This window comes from Choloepus didactylus, chromosome 1, assembly GCF_015220235.1.
Source record: "Choloepus didactylus isolate mChoDid1 chromosome 1, mChoDid1.pri, whole genome shotgun sequence".
NCBI classification, from domain to species: domain Eukaryota; kingdom Metazoa; phylum Chordata; class Mammalia; order Pilosa; family Megalonychidae; genus Choloepus; species Choloepus didactylus.
This window is the reverse complement of record NC_051307.1, coordinates 154539222-154563755: the sequence shown is the minus strand read 5'-3', so window position 1 is coordinate 154563755 and position 24534 is coordinate 154539222. Positions and strand designations below refer to the sequence as shown.

Sequence of the window (24534 nt, the reverse complement as noted above, 5' to 3'; positions counted from 1 at the left end):
GTGAGGGCTGTGTTGATGTGAACAAACCTGTAATGTGCAGAAATTGTATAAAATATGCTTTTGTTCCTTGTTTCCAATTCAGGAAGTAATGGTTTAAATAGGGAAGTCTTGGTGAAATTCATTTCAAATTTAGTTTACCAGCACATCTTTAAAAATTTTAGTTTCTTCAGAGGCAAAGAATTGTAGGGACCATATATACACGCACACGTACATACACACACAATGGAATTTTGAATGTTCCATCTAAAATATTTTCTGAATAACCTTAATTTAGGTGTGTTACTGTAAGTATATCATGATGATCATATCCCAGGATATTGCTTCATTTCCAGATTCCCTTACATACTGGTCTTCTCTTCCCATTTATATTCACTGCCTATTTTCAATATGGAGATACTAAAATAGGGGAGTCAGTTACACAAATATATGCATTGATTTAAACTCATCAGGCTGTATATTTAAGATCTGCTCATTTCACCATATGTTAATTATACCTCAATTTAAAAAAAAAAAAGGAGCAAGGAATTAATAAGGGAACACTGTTTAGTCAATTTTATTCACATTTAGTTCTTTCAAGTAGTCAGGCCTGAAAAACACCTTGAATAGACCCAACTAGTTACCCTCTTGTAAGATCCTCAATGAACTGTTCATTTCCTAAACTGAATTTAGTTCTTTGTTTCCATAGAAAAGATTTGATTGCTGAAGTCACAAAGATTTTTGAATATGCTTAGAGATGGGTTGAGCACAGAAAATATGGAAACTGACATTTTAAGTCATTAGGTAGAAAAAAGTAGATGCCATTAACATTCTAAAAGTGAATATAATTTGTAAGTTAATCCAACCTGCCATACTGTACAAAACAACTTATAATAATTGATTACATTATGACTTCCTAAGTAACACATTGTTAAATATAATTACCATAGGAGGAACTGTCAATAATACATAGCATTTTTAGTTTCTTTTTCCTTAGTCTGGTGAGGTATGCCTAATGATTTTAACTGTATCAGTGGTTTGAATTAACATTTTTTATTAACTGTTGTAGAGCACTATGGTCTTAACTCTTCTACTTTTTATACAAATTATATTACCTGAAAACTTAATGGGAGTTTTGTGTCTTTTTTATATTCTTTAGGATGTGCAGACAATTAGAACATTAACTCTCATCTCAAAAACTATTCAAACGTTGGGAAGCTGGGGGAGTCTGTCCAAAAGCAAGGTACATTTTTACTTACTTTATTTTGTTTTCACACTTCTAAATGTGATTATACCCTATGATCCTTTCTCCCTACCCCCTTCCAAATTAAAAACAAAACATAAACCCTCCCAAAATATACAGACTCTATAGCTAACTTTCAAATAGCTGTTGCATCTTAGTCACCTGTTAAAGAGGATAGTTTGATTTAAATTGATATATCTCAAAGGGAGAGAGAGTTTAATAAGATTATGCAGGAGCAGTCTATTTATCTATGCCGTAAATATCTAACAGCTGTGGAAAGATGTCTTCAGCTCCAAGCCCCATAACCCTTGAAATATATTATGGAATCCTTTTAGGCCTTAATTCTCAGTTTGAAAATACAGAACTATATTATTAGTTCTTTACTTAATATATAAATTCTGGTTTTTTGTTTTTTGTCTTTTTAGTCAAGTTTCAAAGAGACATTCATGTGTGAATTTTTCAAAATGTTTCAAGAAGAAGGATATATTTTAGCAGTTAAAAAGGTATGATCTTTTTATTCTGGAAATATTAAACATTTCTTTCCATGTATCATTTGGGGAGATAAATATTCTGTCTAGAATGCCCAGAATGCAAAAAAAATCTTTCATTGAATTATTTTTTCCCAGCCTCTTTACATTTCATGTTATTCCTAGAAGTCAGTCCTCAATTAAAAAAGAAATGTTTAAACTGTCCATCAAATATAAAAAAGCTCTCTTTTTCTTTCTTTCTCCTCCCATGCAAAGCTATGGGTTTTACAGCAAAGAAAATGAGTATTAGCAATAGCTACTATTGTCAGTGTCTGAGTATTACAAATAACAAATGTCTAGGTGGGTTGCTCAACAGCAGACCTATTGACGTTTTTGGCCAGATGATTCTTGGTTGTGAGAGGCTGTCCTGGCATTTGTAGGATGCTTAGCAAGATGCATGGCCTCTATCCATTAGATGCCAGTAGCATGCCCCCAGTTGAGAGGACCAAAAATTTCTCCATACATTGCCAAATGCTCTCTGAGGGGCAAAATTGCCTCTGGTTGAAAATCATGGGTCTAGGGGTAAAGGCTTAACATGGCACCTGACATATAGTGGGCACTTAATTGCCTTAATAAAAAATATATGAATTATTGAGGATTTTATAAATAATACAGGTTTATGGTTGTAACCTGATGAGCATGAGTATAAATTAAAATTTATTAAAGCCTGCATTATTTAATATCCTAACATGAAGCCCATAACATACAAAAATGCTGTACCAACAAGTTGAGAATGTTTTGAAAAGATCTTTAATTTCTTGAATCTTTAATCTTGAATCATTTAAACAAAATGTATCATTATTGTCAAACCCTAAAAACTTGTAAAGTTAGCTTGAAGTGCATCTAAATTTGGCTCGAAGGAAGTATTGTATCTTTATTTATCATGATTCTAACGTAGTGAATCCAAATTAGCAAGACCAAATTTTAAAGGCTTCATCCAATTTCTGTAGATGGCAGTTGATTATCAAGAGTATATTTTGTCAAAGTGTATGTTTGGACTTTTTTTTTTTTCGTACTTTTAAGAATCTTACAGGGACTTGGTAAATGAAAATAAGGATTTTAAAAATTAAAGCCATTTGAAATTTTTTCACTTAGAATAGTGCAAGTTCAACCAAATTTTTTAAAACAACCACGAAAGGCTTTTAAGGAGAAAAACTTTCAAAAGAAAAGGCAAAGAAAAAGCTGCCCTTTGATTTTTAAGACATTGTTGAAACATTCTTGGGACACTGTAGGCAGACTTCTGTTGGCATGATTGTAATCTGTCTTTTGTTTTGGGGTTTTCCATGTTTTATGACCTAGGCTGTGGTATCATCTGATTTTTTTTCCTGATATAATCAGAGTGTGTAGAGTTGATAATGCCACTGAAGAAAGGATTTAAGGGTGCCAGGAGTTAGTCTATTCCTGCCCTGCACTGAAACGCCCACTCACATTCTTGTGGACTATCATTCTGTACTCCTCCTGTCCCATATTTGGTTCTAGCCTCCTAAAGTGGCATAGGATGGTTTGCCCTGACATTACTAGTTTTATTTATTTTTTACTAGTTAAGCCTGGATAGGTACAGTGATAGAAATTGCAAAAGTTTGTGAAGCCCAGTTTCACATTGCATACTGTGATACTGCACCAGATGAAAATAGATGGTAACTCTGAATCCTAGTCTCTTCCCACAGAGTTTAGGAAGGGTAGCCTGCATAGTTCTATAAACAGGGAGACCATATAATTTAATATCCAAACCAGGACCATTTTAAGAGTGAAAAGGGGTACTAATAATGTTTATGCTAGGACAGATAGGTATAGACTGAGATGATTCTGAGCAACCTGGAAACTATAGTCACCTTGCCTATAGTTCGTCTTAATTATTGTGTTTTCTCTCACTTTATATGTCTATATTTACCTCATAGTATATAATAATTAAATTATAATTATTTATCCTTATAAATATAATAAGTAATAAATATAATTATATCAAATAAATAGTTAAATAAAAATAAATCAGTAACTTCAGGCAAATACTAAGAAATAAAATTTCCAAATAACTCTGTTACAGTCCATTAGTGATGTCCCCAGTGGGAGGACTAAAGATATGATGGAGTACCTTTCAGTTCCCTTGGAGACCTATACCTGTGTCACATACATATAATGCAAAAGAAACTCTGTTCTTGACTTTGCACTTACCAAGATTTCTTTCTTGCAAACTAGAAGTAAACATTCCATTGGAAAACTTCACAAGTGTGGATTCTGGTGGACAGTCTACATCCAGTCTTAAGAGAAAATGGCCGTGTCCATAGATTCTACTTTAGATTAAGCACTGATGCCTCAATATCATCTGTATTGCAATCTAGGTGTATGTGTGTTTTTTAAGCCTTAAATGGGGCAACATAGAGGGAAATTCAGACCTTCTCTGAGTTTCTAATATTCAACATTGGAACTAAACAAATGGATAGTTTATTTAAGGGGTAAAATAGGATTCCTCTCTAAGAACAAGAATTGTTCCTTGAACTACTTATATCCCTTTCCCATGAAAAGACAGCCACGTGCCAGGAAGCACAGTCGAGGTGTAGCAAATTCATGCTCTTCACTGAGTGGCTTCCCATAGTTAGAGATGAATACTCTAAATTTCTTCAGCCATCTCAGTCTTTTCTTTTTCTACATAACACTTTTTCTCCATAGGAAGTTTTATAAATTGTGATTAGATTCCCAAGTTAACCCAGAGAACCCAATTACACTTCATTCATAACTATGAAATACCACCTACCAGGGCCAAAGTCAATTATACGTAATAGGAGTTGGCAAACTCTTTTTCCGTAAAGGACCAGAGAATAAACATTTCAGGCTTTGCTGGCCACATATGTTCTCTGCCACGTATTCTTTGTTTTTGTTTTTACAACTCTTTAAATTGTAAAAACTACTCCTAACTTATGGGCCTTACGAGAACAAGCTGCAGGTCAGATTTGGCCCACAGGGCCAGTTTGCTGATCTCTGACCCACAATTTATGTTCATAATCTATATCTAAAATCTTTGGGACTAGAAATGTTTCAGAATTTAATTTCTCAGAGTTTAACAGGGTAATTGGCATATACAGAATACTATGTAACACCTGAGTGTGGTGTTGGGTAACATAACATAACCAAAACCATAATGATTCTGTACCACAATGTGTGAATATTCACGCTAAGCAGGATAAATACAGACTATAAATAGCCTCGCATCAGTTGAGTCACATTGTACCCCCAAATGAGTTCACTGCAAATCAAAAACCAAACAAACCAAAAAAAAAAAACAAAAAACTTTTATATCCAGAGCTTTATGGATTTCAGAATTGCAGTTAATGGACTGTGGACTTGAATTATTTCTACAGGGTAATATATCCTGGATCTTAAGTAACTTGAGAATAAACTTTTTAGAATACTTATAAATTAGGGACTTCATCTACAATTAAATATTTTGTTTTATCAATTGCTATTGTGTATGTTCCTTAATAAGGAAGAACTTTACAGTATAATCAGTGGCATTTAAAATAAACTGAATTTTTTATGATATACCTTCTCACAATATAATATATGCCCATTTCTTCATTTAGTTCCTGGATGAAATTTCATCTACTGAAACTAAAGTTTCCAGTGGTACAAGTGAACCTGTGCATCTGAAAGAAGGGTAATTTAATGAAATTAGACATTAAAGTCATGTTTCAGTACAGACATTAAATAAGTACAAAGAGCATGGGTCAAGAGTGAGGAAGTCTGGATTTTTGTGCTGTGCTAGAACTGCCTAACATTGGTCAAGTAAGTCATCCTCACTATGCTATAAAATTCATCTGTAAGGTAAACATTTTGTCAGATGGACATGACTCCCTGTCCATACAGTCCCAGAGTTGTTTTGAAAATACATGAGATTATGAGTATTAGAGTACTTTGAAAACGTAACAGCTCTATTCAGTCTTAGAATGTTAAAGCGGAAGTGAAGGGAGAACTTCACTCCTTTGGCCTTTTTTTTCGATTCTGCATAGCACAATTCTGAATATTAAAGATTGTTCCATAAATTCAAGAATCACAGATAGTGAAGGCATTTTCATGTACTTTGTAGAAATCTTACACAGCTGTTCATGTCACTTAAAATTTTAAAGGGCAATACTTTGTTTTGTATTAACTATTTTAACCTTTGTAGCTAAATGTTTACATCTGTTGTTTTGGCAGTGAGATGTATAAAAGAGCTCAGGGAAGAACTCGGATTGGAAAAAAGAATTTCAAGAAACGGTGGTTCTGCTTAACAAGCAGAGAGCTCACCTACCACAAACAACCAGGTAGTTGTGTTTATGCTTTATTGTGGGTTTTTTTTTCATGGTTTTCAGTGAAGGTTTCTTTTCTGTTTCTTAATATGAATCTAGTGAATCCTTTCACTAATATTATAACTATTATTATAGTTTATAGTTTCTCATAGTGATATACACAGTAAGAATGTAATAAATATTTGACAAGTAACACCATGTAATTACATTTTTCTCACACATTAAATTTCTTACATTGCTAATAATGCTGTTCCTGCAGTGTGCTGTTTTCTAAAATGTCCCTGGTAAATCGCTGCTGTTATATAAGAGCAACAGGTAGACCCTATAGAACTTGGGGGTTTCTTTAACCCTCAGAGCCAAATTAGTAAGAATTGATACGTAATACATGAGAATATTTTAGTGGTTTGCTGGAACATGTTAATTCAAAATTCCCAGTCATACCATAGATTGCGGTCCCTGTGCACTTATCAGATTCCGTTTAAGTTTACTCCTTTGGGTTAAAGCATTATCTACATAAGGCCATTAGCTTCTGATGTTTTGGCTAGAATAACTTAAGTTTCTAGATTGTTTCATATACATAGAATCCCTTTTATTCAAAGTGATCAGGATCCAAAGATGTTCACTTAACCAAAAAAGACACTTAAAGCAAGAATTATTGAGAAGCAAACAAAACCCAAAGATGCATGCATATCTTAAACTTTTATGTATATTTGTTTACCAGTCTTTTGATGGAGCCAGGAATTTCCTTTGAATAAGGATCTACAGATCAGATTTCCCCTTTGTCTTTCTTGTGTAAACATACCCATAATGTATCAGTTTTCAGAATAATTTCTCTAAAGTGAAGCTAGAACTTAGATAAATGAAAAGTAATCCAAGTACAGAATCTTTTTGGATTTTCCTTACAGTTACCCTGATCTTTACAGCTGCCTCACCCGCACATAAATCAGCTTTGTGTGGATGTGCATCTCCTTTTTCAAAGCTTTTCAAAGCATTTACCAGATTTTCAAATAACTAATAAACCTAAATAATAAACCTCTTGTCTTAAATTAAGTAAACAAAAATTCAACAAAGAGAACTGGCATAAATAGATTTGGGAACAAACCCAACTGACTTGGTAAGCAAAACAGCTAAACAGCGCAAATGAAGAATACAGGCATAATAGAGAATAGTCCAACAGCCACAAGCATTCACCACCCCATGAGTGCCATGGGAGTATCAGTTAATCCATCAGGTCTGTTAATGAAGAACTGTTAAGAGAGTCTCTGCTCTAAATTTTGGAATGGTAAGACAAATATCAGACATAGGGCACTTTCAAAAGAATGTGTAAATTGAGTTGTAATGTGTTTCAGTGTAGATTCCTGAAGAGTAGAGTGATAAAAAAATTTTGTTTTACAATTCTTCCTTAGAATGGCTTAGCCAGAATTAGTATGTCTAAATACATTAGTAAGACGTAAGTAACTAAATGCAGTGCAGTTTTAGGTGTCCAGATAATTTGTTAAGGCATATAAATGTTCAAATGCCTAAAGATCAGTAGGCTGTGTGCTTGCCCTTACAGACAAGTTTTAAGTTAAGCATATTTTGAATGTTTCAGAAGTTAAAACTTAAATTGGAAAAAAAAAAAAAACTTACATTGAATAGTATTAAATAAGCTCACCTATGTCTACAAGGATTTAAAAAACAGTTGTAATATGCTGGTTATGTTTACATTAACAGTACATCTAAATAAAACTTAAAGTAGTAATTCTCCATGAATAGATGAATCTGTTCCCTATTTTCGACACACAATTTTGCATATAATCTCAGGGAGTTCAGAGACCCAAAGTCCATCCCAACTCTCAAGTTTAAGAGAACTCTGTTTTATCTGGCAATCTTGAGAATAAAATTCTGTAAAATGATAAGCTAGTCTACATATAAAAGAGACAGATTCTATAGAAGATATGTTGTTTCCAGGCCTTTAGAAATTTAACATGTTGGAATCTGTTAAATAAATAAGCTCTGTTAAATGAAGTTTCAAGATTATTTACTAAAGCCTATAGTTTTAAGCATCCATACTTTTTATTTTAACCATTTTGATGGATTTTTCTAAAATGTATTACATGCTTCCCTGCCTTCTAAAAAAAGAATTCATTGAACGTAAGTTAACATTTTCTAGATGACTTGGGGCTGTCATTGATAGAGCTAATTATCATATGGTACTGATTAGTGATTTTTCAGGACTGCTTAAAGGTATGTGCACCTATTTACTCCCCTGCTAAAAGCTTTGGAGTGCTGTGTATGTTGTGTTCCTGTGTTTGCTATTTACAGTTTTTCTCTATCCCGTTTATGGTCCCAGCCTGTCATCTTAAATTTCTTCTGCGGTCAGTGAACCATAATGTAACATCTCACTTCCATCCCAATCACCCACCTCCATTTTTTACTGCAAATATACTATGAATGAGAATGCAGATGCTGTGTTAGGTAAATTATGCATGAGATTAAAAGGCTTAGAGTGAAGACTTTGGGACTCTCTCCTATGAATAAAATACGTTGGCTTTGCATTCTCTGTTTTGTTGTTTGGCGAATGTTTTGCTTACCTTCTCTCTACTTGCTATTTTCTGGATAGCCAAGACTGCCAGTTAGTCTCTTGCTACACTTGGTATGCAACTTTGGTGTCTGAAGCAGTGCCTCCCAGATTTTCTGTAACATGACTCTATAAATCATTGAGTCTGTTACAGTGTTCTCCTGCTAGACACTAGTATTCTGAATCAAGTATTTCTACCACGTAGATTAAAATACTGTTCTCTTTTCCTGATTCACAGCAAAAGGAATAGAATTTTCTCAGCTTTAAAAAATTTTCACAAATAAGTTCTTAAATTTTTGATGCCTGCTTAGCTAAGAGCAAACAAGAAATGGTAAGCAACTAATCCTCAATACAACTAAGTTAACATGTGGCAAATGAATATTATAGGGCACTCAGTCAGCTGTCAGCCATGATCACTTTGATTTTTTTATGTATCTTTATGTTTGTGATTATGATTTTATATTAACTATATTGTAATTTTTTACAAATAAAAGTTCTCCTGGTTTTGTGCTGGAATCAAGCAAGTTATTGATGTTCCAGCCTCTTCCTGCTCATCCAGCCTCATGTTTTGCATTCCTTGGTATATTTTCTCTGTTATAATTAATGGAAGCATATTACAGTGTTACTGTTAACTATAGACTCTAGTTTGCATTGATCGTATTTTTTCCCCTATCCCATCCAGTTTTCAATACCTGGCAATGTTGACATTCATTTGTCCTCCCTCATGGAAAAACATTCTTATATTAGTATACTTAATCACCATCATTGACCACTCTTGGCCTCACCAATTATACAGTCCCAGTCTTTATCCTCTTTCTTTCTGGTATCATACGTGCCCCTAGCCTTCCTCTTTCACCGGTACTCACACTCATCTTTGTTCAGAGTACTTACAATATTGTGCTACATTCTATATTCCTTCAGCATCAGATCCTGGATCTCTACCCTCTTATCTCCTGTATCCTCAACTTTAACTTTCAAGGTTTGCTCATTAATGTAAGTTCATACTAGTGAGACCATACAGTATTTCTCCTTTTGTTTCTGGCTGATTTCACTCAACATAATGTATACTGTCTACCATTGTGTCTTTTGGATTTTATTCGTCATATCTTATTTTTATTTTTTCTCTCTTTTTACCCTTACTGATAGTCTTCATTTCTACACCCTTCTCCAAACCTCTCTCTCCTGTCTTTTCCTATCTGCCTGTAGTGCTCCCTTTAGTATTTCTTGTAGAGCAGGGATCTTGTTCACAAACTCTCTCAGTGTCTTTCTGAAAATACTTTAAACTCTCCCTCATTTGTTAAGGACAGTTTTGCCAGATACAGAATTCTTATTGGCAGTTTTTCTCTTTCAGTATCTTATATATATATATATATCATACCACTGCCTTCTCGCCTCCATGGTTTCTACTGAGAAATCCATACATAGTCTTATCGAGCTTCCCTTGTATGTGATGGACCACTTTTCTCTTGCTGCTTTCAGAAGTCTGTCTTTGACGTTTGATAATCTGATTAGTAAGTGTCTTGGAGTAGTTCTATTCAGATCTATTCTGTTTGGGGTATGCTGCACTTCTTGGATCTGAAATTTTGTGTCTTTCATAAGAGATGGGAAATTTTCAGTGATTACTTCCTCCATTATTGTTTCTGCCCCCTTTTCTCTTCTTTTCCTTCTAGGACACCGTGACACATATATTCATGCGCTTCATGTTGTCATTCAATTCCTTGGGACACTGCTCATATTTTTCCATTCTTTTCCCTATCTGTTGTTTTGTGTGTAGGATTTCAGATGTCCTGTCTTCTGTTCATGAATCCTTTTTTCTGCCTCTTCAAATCTGCTGTTGTAGTCTCCATTGTGTTTTTCATCTCTTCTATTGTGCCTTTCATTCCTGTAAGTTCTGCTGTTTGTTTTTTTAAGCTTATGAATTCTTACGAATTCACCCATTGTTTTCTTTTCTTTATATCCTTCATCTTTTTTGCCACATTTTCCTTCAGCTTTTTGATTTGATTCAGATTTGTTTGAACATCTTTAATTAGTTGTTTCAACTCCTGTATCTCATTTGAAGTGTAAGTTTGGTCCTCTGACTGGGCCATATCTTCATTTTTCCTAGGGTGACTCATGATTTTTTATTGTCTAGGCATTTGGTTTCCTTGATTACCCTAATCAGATTTTCCCAGAGCGAACAGGCCCAGGTCTCAGGAGGAGGATGTAATCAGTATCGTTGACTTTCCTGTGAGACCTCCAGACTCTGTGCTTTTCCTATCCTGCCCAGCAGGTGGCGCTTGTCAGCCCACAGCTCCCCACTGATGTAACGAGGTGCAGTACTTTCAGTTCTCAGCAGACCCTGTCCCTGCCAGAGGCTGAGGGTGTCCAAAGCCAAGCTTAAGCTGTTTCTAGTTTTCTTTTTCCCCAGGCCCTGGGATCGAATTTTCTGAGGAAGGGCAGCCACTTGAGCTGGGTCCTGCCCCCTCTTTTCTTAGGGAAGATATGCCCTTTAGGGAATTATATCCTACACGAGTTCTTCCTTTGTCTCTCTGACTCTCTTATCTCCACCCTTGCCTGGGTCAGCACGGACAATTGAAAATGCATGAAGCTTTCTATAATGAGCTACTTAGATTGAGAGGAAGAAAAGAGAAAGAAATCCTCTTTTCAGAGCCAGTTCCCAGCCCCCCAATTTCATGAGTTGACCAGAGTAGGTACCTGGTTCTATGCACCCCTTTTCTTTGGACACAGACATTTTCCAGTATTGTGAGCTCAGCTGTCTCCAAAAGCATCTGTTTTTGTTTGTTTTTTGTTTTTTTCTGTCAGTGCCACCTCCTCTCTGCCAAGAGAAACCTCAGGGTTCCTTTCCTCCTTGCTCTGGGTTTATCTGTGCTTGTTGCTTGAATTCAGTAGTCCAGATTTGTTAATTAAAACCGCATTTGGAGTTTGGTTGCATTACTTTCCCTTGCTCCTAGTAGACTGCTCCTTTTTTCCACAGGGAAGTGTTCCAACTCAACCTGCTGTGCCTCTGTGGGAGGGGTGCCAGTGCCGCAGTTTGGGGAGCTTTACTTACAGTTCTGTGCTGTGATCTCAGCCATTCTACCCATTCCAGACTGGTGTACGATGTGTGTCTGTTCATGGATGTCCCCCAAAATTTGTTCCAGACTATTTACTAATTGTTCCTGACTATTTACAAGTTGCTCTTGAAGACTAACTAAATTCCACACCTCCCTATGCTGCCATTTTGCCCCACCTCCAAAGATAAAATCTTGAAAGCAGAGGAACAAAAGACAAATTACAGAGGAAAAACAGTACAGTTGATAATTCATAAGAAACAACCAAAGCCAACAGGACAATGGAGCATCTTTAAAATTATAAAACTCTTGACCCTGAATTCCAGTGAAAATTTCCTTTGAACATGAAAATATCCTTCAGATAACTGAAAGCTGCCAATAGACCTGCACTATAGGAAGCAGTAAACGAAATTTTCATGCTGAAAAGGAAATAACACCCTCACTTGGAAATTCAGATCTACAGGAAGTAATGAAGAGTACTGGAAATGGTAAATGTGGATAAATGTAAGAATATCTTTTCTCTCTTCTCAATTTCATTAAAAAGTGGTTGACTGTTTAATGCAGAATTCATAACACTGAATTGTAGAGATTTTAATGTATATAGATGTGAAATATATGACAGTTGTTATCACAAAGGAAAGGGATGAAGTACATCCAGTTCTATTATTGCAACGGTATTATATTTTATTCTGTAACAAGAGAATAATTCTAAATAGACCTATGAGTTAAGGCTACATATTTTAATCTAGACAACAAAACTAAAAATAAAGGGGGGGAGGGGAATATGGGTAACCCATCTCTTCTTGCCCTGTAAAAAGAAAAAAAAAATTTTTTTAATAAATAAAGATAGAAAAGAAAGAACAGAGGAACAAAAAAAAACAGATGGGGCAAATAGGAAACAAATAGAAAATTTCTAGTGATAGCTTAACCCACCATATGAATAATTAGAATAAACGTAAATGGACAACATTATATCTAAGAATCAGACCAAATGTAAATCAAGATCCAATTATGTGTTTTCTACAAAACACAGATAGGTTGGAAGTAGGTGGGCAGAAAGGTATGATGTAAACAGTAATAGCAATTCCAGCCAAGGCAGACTTCAAAACAAGTTTTACCAAATACAGGGAGTCACTTTTCACAATGATAAAAGGGGCATTCATGAAGGAGACAACAATCCTAAATGTGTACATACCTAATAACAGGACAAAAAACCAAGAAGCATTAAAGGAAAAATAAACAAATCCGCATTCATAGTTGAGTATCTTAACACTCTTCTACTAGTAATTGACAGAACTAGACAAAAAATCATAGTATAGAAGCTTAGAACAATATTATCTATCACCTTGATCCAATTTATATTTATGGACCGTACACCAAACAGCTGTGGAATACATATTCTTTTTTCATGCAAATGGCATATTCACCAAAGTAGACCATTACTGGGCCATAAGTCTTAGTAAATATCAAAAGGTTGACATTGTGCAGACTATGTTCACTAGTCACAATAGAATAATAATATATCTAGACAGACCCCAAATAATTTGGAAATTTAAAAACATACTTAAAAATAACCCATGGTCTAAAGAAAAATTCACAAGGAAAGTAAAGTTATTTTGAACTAATAATAATGAAAATCCAACAAAGGTAACAAAATCTGTGGATATACTTACAGCAGTACTTAAACGGAAATTAATCACTTTAAATGTTTATATTAGGAAATAAAGAAGATGTTTAAGACCTTGGGTTACTCAAAGACTTCTTAGATATGAACATGGTCCATAGAAGAAAAGATACATTGGACCTCATCAAAATTCAAAACATTTATATTTCAAAAGACACCATTTAGATCTCTCTCTTCTGGTCAATCAAGATGGCAGTAAGACACTCCAGGGTGCCATTTCCCCACAGAATCTTAGAACAACTAGCAAAAACTAGCAGAGCCAGCTTTGTCAAAACTCTGAAAAAAACAGTTAAAGGGTTGCAGTAACTGGGCAAGTGCCAAATCAAGAAAACATAGCTTTAAAAAAGAAGAAACTTTTGGCACCCTTACTGGCCTCTCACCCACCCTCTCCCCAGCATGGTGTGGAGCCAGCCTTTGCTCCCATTGTGGATTCCTGGCCCTGTTCCAGAAAGAGCAGAATGACACCTAAGCATATAGTCGGGTGCCTAGATGTCCATGCCAATCTATCCAGTGGCAGCTTGAAAGACTAAACCCAGGAACCATCTCTGGCTTGCACTACCAGAGATTGCCCTGTAGGCAGAAGCAGCTTCTACATAGCAAAAGCAGTGTAAGAATAATTAAAGTCAGAGTGGCCTGGGGCAAAGGATTACCTTCTTTAAGTCATTCAATAAAGGATCCCGGAGGGGGAGAGATTCTATTTCATAGGTCATAGAAGGGGCATTTCAATTCCTATAGATGGGAATTCCTAAGGTCATGAGCAAGCACAAGCCCAGGACAAGATAAGTCTCAGGAAAACCAAAAGAACCCCACACCTCATACATGCCTCAGGCTGATTTTCTTGATAGAAGAGCTTACTCTGAAGGAGAGCAGCAGCCAACACAGGGTCAGTTTGCAAAGACTGAACAGTGTTTTATGCATTGGTTTGTTTCTTTTTATTAGCTCCTGGCACTGAAGGAAATCTCTGTCATTATCACTGGCTGGGTACAAACTCAAGAAACAGCTCAGGGACTAAAGTCCAGAACTAACACTTTAAAACATTAAAATGTACACTGTGCAACAAAAGATTACATGACAAAGAAACAGAAAAGGATGGCACATCCGAGGAACAAGATAAAAACCCAGAATCCATCAGTGAAGAATACCAGACTTTGGACATGCTGGGCAAAGACTTTTAAAAAACTGATCTTCAGTATGCTAAAGGAGATAAAGGAAAATACAGAGAAAGAACTAAAGGATATCAGGAAAACAATGAATGAGCGATATGAAAATGTCGGTGAAGAGGTAGAAATTTGAAAAAGGAGCCAAACAGAAATACTGGAGTTGAAGACCACAGTAACTGAAATAATAAATGCCGTAGAGAGTTTCAACAGCAGATTGGAGGCTTGGAGAAGTATCAGTGAACTTGAAGATAAAACAACTGAAATAATTCAGGATGAGGAACAAAAAGAAAAAAGAATGAAAATAATGAACAGAGCAAAAGAGACCTGTTAATGCATTATTGGGGGTCCCAGAGGGAGAAGGAAAGAAAGTAGAAGAAGGACTATTCATAGAAATAATGGCAAAAACTTCCCAAAATTAGGAAAAGACATCAATATGGATATTCACCAAACTGCAAACAGGATATACTCAGAACCATGCCCAGACATGTAGTCAATCTCAAATGCTAAGGAAAAGAAGAGAGTTCTGAAAGATGGAAGAGAGAATCAACATGTTATATACAAGGGAATCCCAGTAAGATTAAGGGCTGATTTCTCAGCAGAAACCATGGAGGCAAGAAATCAGTGGGATGGAATATTTAAAAGTGCTGTGCTAAAACAAATGCCAACTAAGAATTTTACTTCTGGCAAGACTGTCTTATCAAAACTGAGGAAGAGATTAGGTATTCCCAGATAAACAAAACTGAGGGAGTTCATCACACTAGAGCTGCCCTACAAGTAAGCCTAAAGGTAGTTTCTCAGACTGAAAGGAAAAGATATTAGATGGTGGATATCTCAGTGGCATAAAGAAATAAAGACCTCTGGTAAAGGTAACCAGAGGATAATTACACTATTATCCGGTATTGTTTTATTGTATTTTTTTTTTTGGTATATAACTAATGTTTTACTTCTTACAGGTCTAAAACACAAATACATAGTAATGATAAACCTATGGTTTTAGACATGCAGTGAATGAAGATATAACTTGAAACAAGTACAATGAAAAAGTTGGGGGGGTGGAGGGGTATATGTATATTATTGAAGTTACGTAGGTATCAAATAAAATGTTACTATTGCTCATTTAGGATGTTAAATTTAAGCTCCATGGTAAGCACAAAGAGAATACATGAAACATACAGAGAAAGAAATGAGAAGGGCCTCAGAATGGTACACTACCAAAAATCAAATGAATATGAAAGTAAGCACTACCAGAGGAATTGAGGGACAAAAAAAAAGCTGAAGGAATCAAAGATGAAATAGTAAAATGGCAGAATAAAATCCTGCATTATCAGTAGTTACTTTAAATGTAAGTGGATTGAAGTCTCCAGTCAAAAGGCAGGGATTGGCAGAATGAATGAATAAAAGATCATGATCCAACCATATTCTATTTACAAAAGACTTAACCTTAAATTCAAAGATAGAAATAGGTTGCAAGTGAAAGAATGGAAAAAAATACTTTGTACAAATAGTAACTGAATGAGAGCTGGAGTATCAGATAAAATGGACTATACATCAAAAACTGTTAAGAGGGAAAAGAAGGTCACTATGTACTGACAAAGTGGTCAATTCAATAAGAAAACATAATTATAAATATATATGCACCTAATGGCAGAGCCCCAATATATATGAAGCAAATATTGATAGATTAGAAGAGGAAAATAGTTCTACATTAATAGTGGGAGATTTCAATACACCACTTTCAATAATGGATAGAACATCAGACAGAAGATCAGGAAGGCAATAGAGAAATTGAACAATACTATAAACCAGCCAAACGTAACATCAGATAGATAGATGATAGACGATAGATAGATAGATAGATAGATAGATAGATAGATAGATAGATGATAGGTAGGTAGGTAGGAAGGACACTTTGCCCAACCATAAGAGAATACACAGTCTTCTCTAGTGCACATGGGTCATTCTCCAGGATAGACTGTATGTCACAAAAAAGTCACGATAAATCCAAAAATGTTGATATCATATGATGAATGTTCTCTAACCACAATGGAATAAATGAAGCTATAAATCAATAACAGGGAGAAATGGAAAATTCACAAGTATGGGGAAATTAACACACTTGAAAAAAACAGTGGGTCAAAGAAGAAATCACAAGGGAAATACAGGAATATTTTGAGGATTATAAGAGGACATTTTGAACAACTGTACAAAACCTGCATGAACCGCACAAATTCCTAGAAACACACAAACTACCTACACTGACTCAAGAAGAAATATAGATCTCAGCAGACCAATAACAAGTAAATACATTGAATCAGTAATCAGTAACCTCCCAACAGAAAAAATATCTCAGGACCAGACACCTTCACTGTGAATTTCACCAAACATTTCAAGAAGAATTAACACCACTCTTCTTAAACTCTTCCAAAAAATTGAATAGGAGGGAACCCTAACTCATTCTATGAAGCTAACATCACCCTAAAACCAAAGCCAGATAGTAACATGAGAAGAAAATTACAGGCCAATATCCCTTATGAAAATCCTCCACAAAATTTTAGCAAAACAAATCCAACAGCACTCTAAAATAATAATACACCATGATCAAGTAGGATTTATCCTAGGCATGCATGGGTGGTTGAATATAAGAAAATCAATTAATATAATATGCAAAGTTAATAGAACAAAGGACAAAAACCACATGATCATCTCAATTGATACAGAAAAGGCATTTGGCAAAATCCAGCTTCCCTTCTTGATAAAAGCACTTATAAAACTAGGAATAGACAGAAACTTCCTCCACATGAGAAAGGGCACATACGAAACATCCACAGCTAATATCATACTCAATGGTGAAAGACTAAAAACATTCCCTCTAAGATCAGGAACAAGGCAAAGATGCCCACTGTCACCTCTGTTATTTAAACATTGTATAGGAAGTTCTATCCAGGGCAGTTAGGCAAGGAAAAGAAATAAAAGGCATCCAGATTGAAAGGAAGAAATAAACTCTCTATATTTGTAGGTGGCATGATATAGATAGATATATATATGAAATGTGTTTGTGTGTGTATAGAAAATCCTGAAAAAAGCCACAGCAAAGCTACTAGAGCTACTAAAGGTATCTGGCAAAATGTCAGGGAACAAGATCAACACAAAAATCAATAGTGCTTCTATACATTAGTAATGAACAGTTTAAAGAGGAAATCAAGAAAATAAATCAATTTAAATAGCAACTAAAAAATAAAAGTCTAGGAATAAATTTAATCAGGTATGTAAAGGACAAATCCATGGAAAACTACAAAATGTTGTTAAAGAAATCTAAGAAGACCTAAATAAATGGAAGGACATTCTGTGTCCATGGATTGGAAAACTAAATACTAAGATGTCAGTTATACCCAAAGTGCTTTACAGATTCACTGTGATCCCAATCAAAACTACAACAGCCTTCTTTGCAGAAACTGAAAAGCCAATCAAATTTACATGGAAGGGTAAGGGCCCTGAATAGCCAAAAACATCTTGAACAAGAACAAAGTTGGGGGCTTACACTTCCCCACTTTAAAACTTATTTACATAGCTACTGGCACAAGGACAGACACAAAAGGAATTAAATTGAGAGTTTAGAAGTAAATCATCATATCTACAGCCAAATGATTTTTGATGGGAGTCAAGTTCATTCAGTTGGGAAGAACAGTTTCTTCAGCAAATGGTGCTGGGAAAACTGGGTATCCTTATGCAAAACAATGAAGGTGGACCCCTACCTCACACCAAATACAAAAATCAACTTAAAGGAGATCATCTAAGATGGCAGCATAGAGAGGAGTGGAAGCTAGTTAGTCCCCCAGGAACAACTAGTAAATAATCCAGAATAACTGCGGGGGTCAAACGTGACCATCCACTCATCATACACCAACCTGAATTGGGAGGAATGCCCAAGATCACAGCATAAAATCTGTAAGTAAAAACTACAGACCCAAGCTGGGAGCCCCCTCCCCCACCGCCCGAGCTACAGAGCCTCATGGTGCTAGAGAGCAGCACTCTCAAAGCAAGTGAATACAGCTCAGCTGAGTTACTACTGGGATTTTAATTAACAAATATGGACTGCTCGATACAAGCTATGAATCCCCAACAAGCAGACAGAGGCTTTGGGTGAAGACTGACCTTGGAGAGCTGGAGGGTGACCACAGACTGGCCCTGAAGGGGGTTTTCTGTCCCTGTTTCGGCTCAGTGGAGAAAGCCTCAGCCATTTTCAAATCCCAGCGCTCTGACCCAGATAAGGGTGGAGATAGCACAGAGTATTCAAACGCTCATGATGTCTCCCTAGGGGGTCTCTTCCCTAAGAGGAAAGAGGTGGGACCCAGCTCTACAACCCGCATTCCATTCAGAACCAGATGCCAGAGCTGGGGGAAAACAGCCACAGGCCACACCTCCTTACACCAGCCTGGAGTTACAGGCTGACAGGCACCACCTGCTGGGCAGAAAAGCACAGTGACCTGAGGCATCACAGGGTGTACCAATTTTCTAAGACACACCCTCAGGAAAGTGGATACTGAATAGTTCTTCCTTCTGGGACTGGAGCCTGATTTAGTCTGGGAAAACCTGATTGGGGTAACCAAGGAACCATGCCTAGATAACAGCAAACTACAACCTACACTAAGAAAAATGAAGTTATGGCCCAGTCAAAGGAACAAACTTACACTTCAACTGAGATACAGGAATTTAAACAACTAATACTAAGTCAATTCAAAAAGTTTAGGGAAGATATGGCAAAAGAGAGGAACCATATAATGAAAACACTGGGTGTACATAAGGTAGAAATTGAAAGTTCAAAAAACCAACTGGCAGAATCTATGGAAATGAAAGGCACAACACAAGAGATGAAAGACACAATGAAAACATACAACAGCAGATCTCAAGAGGCAGAAGAAAACACTCAGGAACTGGAGAACAAGGCACCTGAAAAGCCTACACACAAAAGAACAGTTAGAGAAAAGAACGAAAAAATACGAGCAATGTCTCTGGGAACTTAAGGACAAAATGAAAAGCAGGAATGTACATGTCATTGGTGTCCTAGAGGGAGAAGAGAAAGGAAAAGGGACAGAAGCAATAACAGAGGAAAGAGTGAAAATGTCCCATCTCTTATGAAAGACAGAAAATTACGGATCCACAAAGCACAACGTACCCCAAACAGAACAGATCTGAATAGGCCTATGCCAAGACACTTAATAATCAAATTACCAAACGTCAAAGATAAAGAGAGAATCCTGAAAGCTGCAAGAGAAAAGTGATCCATCACATACAAAGGAAGCTCGAAAAGACTGTGTGGATTTCTCAATAGAAACCATGGAGGCAAGAAGGAAGCGGGGTGATATATTTAAGATACTGAAAGAGAAAAACCACCAACCAAGAATCCTATGTCCAGCAAAACTGTCCTTCAGATATGAGGAAGAGCTTAAAATATTCTCTGACAAACTGACAATGACAGAGTTTGTGAACAAGATACCTGCTCTACAGAAAACACTAAAGGAAGCACTGCAGACAGAAAGGAAGACAGGAGTGAGAGGTTTGGAAAACAATTTGGGGAGATAGCACAGCAATGTAAGTACACTGAGCAAAGATGACTGTAAGTATTGTTGAAAGAGGAAGGTTGGGACCATGTAGGACACCATAACAAAAGAAGAAGGATAAAGACTGGGACTGTATAACTCAGGGAAACCTAGGGTGCTCAATGATTGTAATAAAAGGTACAAATATGTTTTTACATGAGGTAGAACAAATGAATATCAACATTGCAAGGTGTTAAAAATAGGGTGGGATGGGGGGGAAATACAATCAGTGCAAACTAGAGACTATAATTAATGGAAACATTGTATTATGCTTCCTTTAATATAACAAAGGCAATACACAAAGCTAAATGCATATGGGGCGGGGGGTGTGGGGGGAGATAGGGGAAGGGTATGGGACTTCTGGCATTGGTAATGTTGTCTGACTCTTTATTCTACTTTAGGTTAATGCTATCTTTCCTTTTGTTGCTTTCTAGCTGTCGTGTTTTTTTGTTTGTTTGTTTCCCTCTCTCTCTTTTCTTTTTCTGTTGTCTCTCTGCCTTCTTTGACTCTTCCTCCTTCTTTGTGAAAGAAATGGAGATGTCCTTATATAGATAGTGGCGATGGTGCTGAATACATAAGTACATGACTATACAGGGAAAAAATATTAATTTAAAGACCTAAATATAAGAACCAAAACTGTAAAATGCCTAGAAGTAAACATAGGGAAGCATCTTCATGACCTGAGCTTACGAAGTCTTCACAATCTTAGACTTTACACCAAAAGTACAAGCAAAAGAAAAAACAGGTAAATGGGTTTCCTCAAAATTTAAAACTTTTGTGCATCAAAGGACTTTATCCATAAAGTGAAGACAACCTACAAAATGGGAAAAAATACTTGGAAACCACATATCTGATAATGGTTTAATACCCAGAATATTTAAAGAAATGCTACAAATTCAACAACAAAAAGACGAAACAATCCCATTTAAAACCAGTCAAAAGATTTGAATACACATTTCTCTGCAGAAGATATTCACATGGCCAAGAAGCTCATGAAAAGGTTATCATCATCTTAGGGACATACAAATCAAAACCACAATGACATACCATTTCACATCCACTAGAATGGCTACTATTAAAAAGAACAAAAGGAGTGTTGGAGAGGATGTAGAGAAACAGGAGTACTCTTACATTGTTGGTGGGAATGTAAAATGGTGCAGCCACTGTGGAAGATAGTTTGGCTGTTCCTCAGAAGGTTAAGTATAGAACTACTTTATGACCTGGCAATCCCACTTCTAAGTACATATCTAGAATTGAAAGAAGGAACTCGAACAGATATTTACAGACCAATATTCATAAGTGGCATTATTTACATTTGCAAAAAATGGAAGCAATCCAAGTGTCTATCAACAGAATGAATAAACAAAATGTGGTGTATACTTACAGTGGCATATTATTTGGCCATGAAAAGGAATGAAGATCTGATAGATGTGACAATATGAATGAACTTTGAAGACATCATGTTGAGTGAAATACGCCAGATACAAATGGACAAATATTGTATAATCTCTCTCATATGAAATATTAGAATAAGCAAATTTATAGAGTCAAAAACCAGAGCACAGGTTGTAAGGGGCCATGATGGGGTTAGGGATGGGGAGTTAGTGCTTATTTGGTACAGAATTTGTTTGGGGTAATGGAAAAATTTTGATAATGGATAGTGATGATGGTAGCACAGCATTGTGAACATAACACCACTAAATTATATATCTGAATGTGTTTAAAAGGGGAAATTTTGGATTGTATATATGTTAAAAGAATTATTAAAAAAACAACAACATAGGACTATAGGGAACAGTGAAGCCTAATGTAAACTATGTACTGTAATTAATTGTACAGTTAAAGTTACCATACTATTGCAGTGTTAATAACAGAGAAAACTGTGTGTTGTGGGGGTGGGGGGGTATTATATAGTAACTCTGTATTTTCTGTATAATTTTTTGTAAACCTACAACTTCCCTAATTTAAAAAGTTACATACGTGTGTGTGTGTGTGTGTGTGTGTGTGTGTGTGGTGTATATGACACCATTAAGAAAATGTAAAGATCAGTCCAGGAGAAAATATTTGCAAAACATATCTGGCGGTTTCTGGTGCCTCCCATCGCTTTCTCTTTATAAGGCCTCCAGGAATTAAGAACCCCCTGGCGGCTGCACCTCATGTGTGTATCTTCGCACCTCAGCCAGCCCGCCTGCAGGAGCCCAGTTACTCCTCCAGGAAACTAGGTAGAAAGCCAGGAACTGCGTGGACTGGACACCACAGAGCAATCTGACTTTGGGCATACTTCATACAACACTCATGAAAATGTGGAACTGCTGAGATCAGCGAAATCTAAGCCCAATACAGAAAGCTTCAAAGACTTGCAATTTGGGCAGGTCAAGTCAAGAGCAGAACTAGGAGAGCTGTGAGACGAAACGCAATAATCCAGTGGCTGAGAAAATTCACTAAACACCACAACTTCCCAAGAAAAAGGGGGTGTCCACTCACAGCCATCATCCTGGTGGACAGGAAACACTCCTGCCCATCGCCAGCCCCATAGCCCAGAACTGCCCCAGACAACCCAGTGTGACAGAAGTGCTTCAAATAACAGGCACACACCACAAAACTGGGCGTGGACATTAGCCTTCCCTGCAACCTCAGCTGATTGTCCCAGAGTTGGGAAGGTAGAGCAGTGTGAATTAACAAAGCCCCATTCAGCCATCATTTCAGCAGCCTGGGAGCCTCCCTACACAGCCCAGCAGCCCAGAACTGCCCTGGGGGGACGGCACTCACCTGTGACATAGCACAGTCATCCCTCAACAGAGGACCCGGGGTGCATGGCCTGGAAGAGGGGCCCACTTGCAAGTCTCAGGAGCCATATGCCAATACCAAGGACTTGTGGGTCAGTGGCAGAGATAAACTGTGGCAGGACTGAACTGAAGGATTAGACTATTGCAGCAGCTTTAAAACTCTAGGATCACCAGGGAGATTTGATTGTTAGAGCCACCCCCCCCTCCCTGACTGCCCAGAAACACGCCCCATATACAGGGCAGGCAACACCAACTACACACGCAAGCTTGGTACACCAGTTGGACCCCACAAGACTCACTCCCCCACTCACCAAAAAGGCTAAGCAGGGGAGAACTGGCTTGTGGAGAACAGGTGGCTCGTGGACGCCACCTGCTGGTTAGTTAGAGAAAGTGTACTCCACGAAGCTGTAGATCTGATAAATTAGAGATAAGGACTTCAATTGGTCTACAAATCCTAAAAGAACCCTATCAAGTTCAGCAAATGCCACGAGGCCAAAAACAACAGAAAATTATAAAGCATATGAAAAAACCAGACGATATGGATAACCCAAGCCCAAGCACCCAAATCAAAAGACCAGAAGAGACACAGCACCTAGAGCAGCTACTCAAAGAACTAAAGATGAACAATGAGACCATAGTACGGGAGACAAAGGAAATCAAGAAGACCCTAGAAGAGCATAAAGAAGACATTGCAAGACTAAATAAAAAAATGGATGATCTTATGGAAATTAAAGAAACTGTTGACCAAATTAAAAAGATTCTGGACACTCATAGTACAAGACTAGAGGAAGTTGAACAACAAATCAGTGACCTGGAAGATGACAGAATGGAAAATGAAAGCATAAAAGAAAGAATGGGGAAAAAAATTGAAAAAATCGAAATGGACCTCAGGGATATGATAGATAATATGAAACGTCCAAATATAAGACTCATTGGTGTCCCAGAGGGGAAGAAAAGGGTAAAGGTCTAGGAAGAGTATTCAAAGAAATTGTTGGGGAAAACTTCCCAAATCTTCTAAACAACATAAATACACAAATCATAAATGCTCAGCGAACCCCAAATAGAATAAATCCAAATAAACCCACTCCAAGACATATACTGATCACACTGTCAAACACAGAAGAGAAGGAGCAAGTTCTGAAAGCAGCAAGAGAAAAGCAATTCACCACATACAAAGGAAACAGCATAAGACTAAGTGGTGAACTACTCAGCAGCCACCATGGAGACGAGAAGGCAGTGGCATGATATATTTAAAATTCTGAGTGAGAAAAATTTCCAGCCAAGAATACTTTATCCAGCAAAGCTCTCCTTCAAATTTGAGGGAGAGCTTAAATTTTTCACAGACAAACAAATGCTGAGAGAATTTTCTAACAAGAGACCTGCCCTACTGGAGATACTAAAGGGAGCCCTACAGACAGAGAAACAAAGAAAGGACAGAGAGACTTGGAGAAAGCTTCAGTACTAAAGAGATTCAGTATGGGTACAATAAAGGATTTTAATAGACAGGGGAAAAATATGACAAACATAAACCAAAGGATAAGATGGCTGATTCAAGAAATGCCTTCACGGTTATAACGTTGAATGTAAATGGATTGAACTCCCCAATTAAAAGATATAGATTCGCAGAATGGATCAAAAAAAATGAACCATCAATATGTTGCATACAAG

The 24534-nt window shown here is 36.7% G+C and overlaps 1 protein-coding gene across 5 annotated transcripts in view; it reads left to right on the top strand.

Annotated features, from left to right (window-relative positions):
• RASA2 (RAS p21 protein activator 2) overlaps nt 1-24534 on the top strand; it is a 126654-nt gene that overhangs the window by 87775 nt on the left and 14345 nt on the right. For 3 of the 5 annotated variants that reach the window (XM_037843683.1, XM_037843705.1, XM_037843698.1), the window contains 4 exons: nt 1136-1219; nt 1645-1722; nt 5325-5398; nt 5938-6047. In XM_037843683.1, coding sequence (XP_037699611.1) covers nt 1136-1219; nt 1645-1722; nt 5325-5398; nt 5938-6047 — 346 coding nt within the window. Of the gene's footprint in view, nt 1-1135; nt 1220-1644; nt 1723-5324; nt 5399-5937; nt 6048-11563; nt 12384-24534 lie in introns of those variants that run through there. The other 2 variants (XM_037843712.1, XM_037843689.1) reach the window with 2 other exon arrangements.